Source organism: Orycteropus afer, unplaced genomic scaffold (assembly GCF_000298275.1).
Source record: "Orycteropus afer afer isolate SDZICR_OR568_19922 unplaced genomic scaffold, OryAfe1.0 scaffold00010, whole genome shotgun sequence".
NCBI classification, from domain to species: domain Eukaryota; kingdom Metazoa; phylum Chordata; class Mammalia; order Tubulidentata; family Orycteropodidae; genus Orycteropus; species Orycteropus afer.
In genome coordinates, this window is record NW_006921597.1 from 15,061,609 (window position 1) to 15,069,240 (window position 7,632).

The window sequence follows — 7,632 nt, forward strand, 5'->3', positions numbered from 1 at the left end:
CAGTATCACTACGGAAGTAGGATTGCCCAACCTTCCTTCCGAGGAGTGGCTGGTGGGTTTGAACCGCTAGCCTTCTGGTTAGCAGTCAAGTGCTTAGCCACTATTCTACCAGAGCTCCTAATCTAGATCTAGCCGTAGCAAATTTTTTTTCTTTAACAGGCTAAATAGTAAATATTTTAGGCTTTGTGGTCCATATAGTCTCTATCACAGTACTCAACTCTTGTAGAATGAAAGCAGTATGTAAATTTCACTATGTAAATGAATGAATATAGCTATGTTCCAATAAAACTTTATTTATAAAAACTAATAAAAGCCAGATTTAGCCAAATGTCCATACTTTGCTGGCCCCTGATCTGGATTAAACTCTGCTCATCAAAAATCTAGGTAAAATCTCATGCAAAATTAGGAGACACTGAGAACTCTTTTAGGTGGCCAACAGTTAAAGACCCAACAGTTACACACATTGTAGTTTTACAAGATTCCTGTAAGAAGTGGAATTCATACCTAGAGAGTTATCTATTGTGTTTGTAATGAAGAAACAGAGGCAAAGTCTCAGGTCCAGTTAGTCTTATCATCCACCACTCCTTTAGTTTTGCTCTAGCCAGACTATTCACTATTCTCTAAGTAAATCTTATTCTTCCCTATATTTGTTCCTTTGCTCCCTTTATTTCTTGCATCTAAAATATCTCTCTAAAAAAATAAAGTACTATGTGGAAATTTTGTAAATATATATCTCTAAAATCACTTTATCTGTTACATAATATGGTAAATGAAACAGAATTGAATGTCAACATTTGTGTTTTTTTTCCCTCAGCTTTTAGAATGATTCCCTACCCTTTAGAGAAAGGCCATCTATTTTATCCGTACCCCAGCTGCACAGAGACTGCTGATAGAGAGCTATTACCTAGTAAGTAAATATTTCCATTTTCCTAAACTTAAAAGTGGTTGTGAGTTTATTTTTTGTAGTGTTCTTTATTTTTAAAATGCCTTTGGTTGAAATTCAGGACACTCTTTAAATACTATTTTACTAATTTCTTGGATGTTACTGCATATAATTCACTTAATTTCCAAATATCTGTTGAGCAAAACACTATGTTAATGGGATGAAGGACACAAATATTAAAAATATTAAAAAGAGCAATAATCTTATAAACATTTAGAGAAGTGATAATACCATACAAGTCCTTCACAAACTCTTTCAGAAAATAGATGTGGAAGGAACATTCCCCAACACATTCCATGAGACCAGTATTACCTTGATACCAATGTCAAACAAAGACATTAAAACAAAGTAGAGAATGTCTCTCATGAATAGAGATACAAAATTCTTCAACAAAATATTAGCAAACTGAGTCCAACAGTATATAAAAAAAGATCATACACCATGACTAAGTAGGATATACTACACTAATGCAAGGTTGGTTTACATCTGAAAATAATGTGATATACCATATTGATAGAATAAAGGACAATAGATGCAGAAAAAACATTTGACAAATCCAGCACCCATTCATTTTTACTGAAGATAATTCAAAATCAGTTGCAGCAGTATATTGACAGGGAACTTCTAGAAATGCAAGCTGGATTCAGAAGAGGACATGGAATGAGGGACATCATTGCTGATGTCACATGGATCTCGGCTGAAAGCAAAGAATACTAGAAAGATGTTTACTTGTGTTTTATTGACTATGCAAAAGTATTCTACTGTGTGGATCATAAAAAATTATGGATAACACTGAGAAGAATGGGAATTCCAGAACACTTAATTGTGCTCATGAGGAACCTGTATGTAGACCAGGAGGCTGTTGTTCAAACAAAACAAGGGGATACTGCATGGTTTAAAATCAGGGAAGGGTGTGCATCAGGGTTTTATCCTTTCACCATACTTATTCAATCTGTATGCTGAGCAAATAATCCAAGAAGCTGGACTATATGAAGAGACTAAGGCATCAGGATTAGAGGGAGACTCATTAACAACCTGTGATAGGCAGAAACGCAACCTTGCTTGCTGAAGCAAAGATAACTTGAAGGACTTACAATGAAGATGAAAGACTATAGCATTCAGTATGGATTCACCTCAACATAAAGAAAACGAAAATCCTCACTATTGGACCATAGGAGCTCTGATAGTATTGGTCCAGTAGTGAGGATTTTTGTTTCCTTTATGTTGAGGTGAATTCATGCTGAAGGCTATACGCAGCATCACGATGAATGGAGAAAAGGTTGAAGTTGTCAAAGATTTCACATTACTTGGATCCACAGTCAACACCCATGAAAGCAGCAGTCAAGAAGTCAGACATCATATTGCACTGGACACATCTGCTCCAGATGACCTCTTTAAAGTGTTGAAAAGCAAAGATGTCACTTTGAAGACTAAGGTGCACCTAACACAAGCCATGGTATTTTTAATTGCCTCACATGAATGTGAAAGCTTGACAATGAATAATGAAGGCCAAAGAAGGGTTGATGCTTTTGAGTTGTGGTGTTGGCAAAGAATACTGAAAGTACCATGCACTACCAGAAGAACTAACAAATCTGTGCTAGAAGAAGATAGCCGGAATGCTCCTTGGAGTAAGAATGGCCAGACTTCATCTCACCTACATTGGTCATGTCAGAAGGGACCATTCCATGAAGAAGGATATCATTCTTGGTAAAGTGGAGGCTCAGTGAAGAAAGGGAAGACGCTCAATGAGATGGATTGACATAGTGGCTACAGCAATGGCCTCAAGTATAGCAAGGATTGTGAGGATGACACACAACCGGGCAGTGTTTCATTCTGTTGTACATAGGCTCACTATGAGTTGGAGTTAACTCGGTGACACCTAATAACAACATAACAACAGTACCCATTCATGATTAAAAAAAAAAAAACTGTCAACAAACTATGAATAGAAGGGAACTTCCTCATCCTGATAAAGGGCATCTACAAAAAAACCTCCAGCTAGCATCATACTTAATGGTAAAAGACTGAATGCTTTCCCTCTAAGATCAAGAACAAGGCAAGTATATCCACTTTCACCACTTGTATTCAGCATTTTATTGGAGGTTCTGGCAAGTACAATCATGCAAGAAAGAGGAAAAAGTATTCATATTGGAAAAGAAGAAGTAAAACTATTTTTATTCATAGATGACATCTATGTAGAAAATTATAACAATTCACAAAAATACTATTAGAACTAATAAACAGGTTCAGCACGGTTACAGGATATAAGGTCAATATAAAAAATCCATTATATGCGTATACACTAGCAATGAACAATCTGAACATGATATTAAGAAAATTCCAATTATAGTAGCATCAAAAAGAACCAATTATATGGAATAAATTTAACAGAAGACTTGTATACTAAGAACTATGAAGTAGCACACCCATGTTCATCATAGCACTATTTACAATAGCAAAAAGATGGAAACAACCTAGGTGTCCATCAACTGAGGAATGGATAACCAAACTATGGTACATGCACACAATGGAATACTATGCAACCCTAAAGAATAATGTAGAATCTGCAAAACACTACATAACGTGGATGAACTTGGAGGGCATTATGCTGAGTGAAATAAGGCAATCACAGAAGGACAAATACGGTATTAGTCCACAATTGTCAAAGTTAAGGAAAGGTTTCTATATGGAAGGAAATTTTCTTTGTTGGTTACCAGGGGTGGAAGGGTAGGGAACACTGTTAGACAGGTAGAGATAAGTATTGATTTGGGTGAAGAGAAGGACAATGTACCAAATGTGAGTGATCAACATGGTGGCATTGACGAAGAGGAAGACATAGAGAGGTACATGGGAGGTGCAGACAACAAAGATGAACCCTTTTGAACATACAGTACTGTATTGTCAGTGAAGACAAACATGGGTATATGAGTGGATAGATGGGTCAACAGGCTAAACGATTAGGTATGTCTATGAAATGGGGAGTGTATCCAAGAACATACATAAGGTTGGCAGACAATGGTCCTACAAGTGCATTTGTATGTTCTGTAAGAATTCCCAGGTATATAGCAGAGCTGACAAGGGACAAGGTTGTAGTCACTTCTTGGCCACAGCCGCTACCCACAGGGAGAGAATAGTTGGATCAGTGGGCTCGGGACCATAGTCACAGGGGACATCAAGCTCAATTGGCATGACATACTACACAAAACATTGTTCCACCTCCTACTTTGGCGAGTAGTGAATGGGATCTTAAAAGGTTGCAAGCAGCCATCTAGATGCTATGATGGGTCTCCTCGTCCAGAGCAAAGAAGAATGAAGAAAACCAAAGATTCATGGAAACAATTAGTCCTAGCAACTGGTACACCATGAAATCCTCAGCCTATCCAACTATGAGACCAGAAGAACTAGATGGTGCCCAGCTACCACTGTCAACCACTCAGAGTGGGATCTATGTAGGAGATCCTGGATTGAGAGGGAGGACAATGTGGAACAAAACTCAAAATCATTTGGAAAAATTTAAAAAAAAAAACGGGGGGAGGCCAGGTTTGCTGGTCTGGTAGAGCCTGGTGGAACACTGAGACTATGGCTCCTAGCTGCCCTTCAGGTCTGGAATTGAACCGACACCTGTGGCTTCCAGCCAAACAAAAAACAGGCATTATGAGTTGAACATTTACCTGAGGCAGAAACACTCCATGGAGAGAACAGTCATGGGAGAAAGAAGGGCTGTTTCTGCACAGGAAGACAGCTCAGGGGGCAGGAGTGCATGGAGGGATGGACACAGGGAAGAGGATGTAACTATCGGAAGGAAGTGGGAGGGGAGCTGTTGCATTGTGGTAAATTGTAGTCAGTGTCATGAGACAAAGTGTATGTGAACTGCTGTATGGAAAGTGAATTTGCTCTGTAAACTTTCACCCAAATCACAATTAAAAAAAAAAAAAAAAAAAGGAGAGAGAGAAGAAAAGAAAACATTAATCAAGTAATTAATTAAATTAAATTTTTAAAAAAAGAACTATGAAGTATTGCTCAGAGAAATTAAAGAAAATCTAGATAAATGGAGAGACATTCCATGTTAATGGATTGGAAGATCCAATATTATTTAGAAAGCAGTTTTTCCCAAATTGATTTATAGATTGAATACATTCCCTATGAAAATTCTAGCAGACTTTTTTGTTAAAATTGACAAATTGATCTTAAAATTTATATGGAAACATAAACAACCCAGAACAACCAAAACAATCTTGAGAAGAATGAAGGTGGAAGGCCTGTATATCCTGATTGTAAAAAGGATACTCAAGGAGTTGAGAGGAGAACCAGAAATATATAGGATAATTAATACTGAAAGAATTTCAGTGTTGTTCTTGCCTTCAAGAAGCCAAATTTCTCTAAATAATAGTCTACACTTTTTGTCTGTACTGACTTACCCACTCACTCTTTTTCTCTGTGAACTAGTAAACTTTAGTTTGTTGTTGTTTTTGCTCTCAAGTCAGTTCGGACTTACAGAGACCCCATGTGTGCAGCATTGAACTGCTCCGTAGGGTTTTCAAGGTTGTGACCTTTCTGAAGCAGATTGCCAAGTCTGTCTGCCAAGACCTCTGAGTGGGTTCCAGCAGCCAACCTTTCGAGTAGTCAATTGCTTAACCATTTGTGCATCCAGGGACTCCAAAATTTGTTTAACTTTTCTTTTAATGATTTGATCAAGAAGTAATCATGCTGAAAGTTTCCTTCCTTGATATACACCTGTGCCACAGTTTTTACAATATCGTTCCATTAAAACTGAAATTTAGGAAGAAAAGTTGCAGCTTTACAACTATCAAATTTAATAAGCTGGAAAAAAACAGCTGGGTTTCAACCAAATAGATGAAAATTTAGAGAAGAAATCATGACAAACTGAGTACGCTGATACTTTTCTCTCAGGGTCTTCCATCCTCTGTGATAAGTGATCTCTTCTTTCTCTGAACTCTCAAAGTGCTTTATGTACTTCTCAATATTCCCTTTTATTTATTTATTTTTTGAATAATGTAACTAATGTTACTGAATTGTACATATAGAAATTGTTGAAATGGTGTGTTTTATATATTTTTTCACCACAATAAAATAAAAAAAGTATGATTCCTACACAGTAAAGTGAGAAAAGCAAGGTATAAAACAATATGTAATATCTCATCCTCTAAAAAAAAATTGATAGTTGCTGTTGAGTCAGCACTGACTCATGGTAACCTCAACTCATAGCAACCCATGTAAAACAGAACAAAAGTCGCCAAGTCCTGTGCCCTCTTCACCATTGTTGGCATGCTCGAGTCCACTGTTGTGGCCATATGTGTTTTGAGTGTCTTTCAACATAGGAGCTCATCACCCAGCAGTATATTGTTAATCTTCCCTTTCAGATTGTAAACTCCTTGAGGACCAGAACTCTCTTTATTGTCCTTATATCTCTGTAAAGTTTATCATAAAAATTAATATTCAATAAATATTGTTTGAATTAGTAATATTCATTATTTTGTTCTTTTGTATATGCCAAGCATATTGTAGGTACTCAACAAAAGTGTTAAATACTTGTACCTTTTCCTCCTTACCCTACTCCAAACTCCTAGACTACCTACCAATTAATGGAAAGATGCAGATAAACAATGGGTTAAGTGCCATACCCACAAATACACACATATGGAATAGACTATGTTGTTGTTGTTATGTGCCGTCGAGTCGACCCTGACTCATAGCGACCCCTCCTTGGGTTTCCGAGACAGTAGCACTACTGAAGTAGATTGCCCCATCTTCCTTCCAAGGAGTGGCTGGTGGGTTTGAACCACCAGCCTTGTGGTTAGCAGTGCTTTAGGCACTATGCTACCAGAGCTTCTTGGAATGGACTATAAGGAAGCTCAAATGGGAAGAGTCTATCTCTCCAGGAGGTCAGGGATGACTCCCAGTTTTCTGACTTGAGTAACTTCTTGTCAACTTGGTTCCAACTCATAGAAACCCTACATACAGAATGTAGGGTTTGTTTTATCACTGCTTGATCCTCACCATCCTCACAATGTTGCTATGCTTGAGCCCATTGTTGTGGTCACTCTGTCATTCCATCTCATTGAGGCTCTTCCTTTTTTTTGCTGACCCTCACTTTACCAAGCATGATGTCCTTCTCCAAGGACTGTTCCCTCCTTTTAACTTGTCCAAAATACTAGAGGCAAAGTCTTGCCATCCTCACTTCTAAGGAAATTTCTGGTTGTACTTCTTCCAAGACAGATTTGTTTGTCTTTACAATAGTCCATGGTATATTCAGTATTTTTTGCAAACACCATAATTGCAAATACATCATTTCTTCCTCAGTCTTCCTTAATTATTGTCCAGCTTTTGCATGCATATGAGGTGATTGAAAATACTGTGGCTTAGGTCAGGTGCACTTTAGTTTTCAAAGTGACATTGTTAAAGAGGTCTTTTGCAGTAGATCTGCTGTTTGATTTCTTGACTGCTGCTTCCATAGGCATTGATTATGGATCCAAGTTAAATTCAATCCTTGACAACTTCAATCGTTTCTCCATTTATCATGATGTTTCTTATTGGTCCAGTTGTGAGGATTTTTGTTTTCTTTATGTTGAGGTGTGATACACATAATATGCATGTACATATGCATACATTTATATGCTTATAGTCTATTAAGCATATCTATATAACATACATAGATTTTATATTTCTAA

The 7,632-nt window shown here is 37.3% G+C and overlaps 1 protein-coding gene across 1 annotated transcript in view; it reads left to right on the forward strand.

Annotated features, from left to right (window-relative positions):
• Positions 1–7,632, forward strand: part of ST7L (suppression of tumorigenicity 7 like) — a 151,464-nt gene that overhangs the window by 138,016 nt on the left and 5,816 nt on the right. Inside the window, exon 13 of the mRNA XM_007949167.2 lies at positions 815–907. Within this exon, the coding sequence (XP_007947358.1) occupies positions 815–907 (93 nt within the window). The remainder of the gene's footprint in view (positions 1–814; positions 908–7,632) is intronic.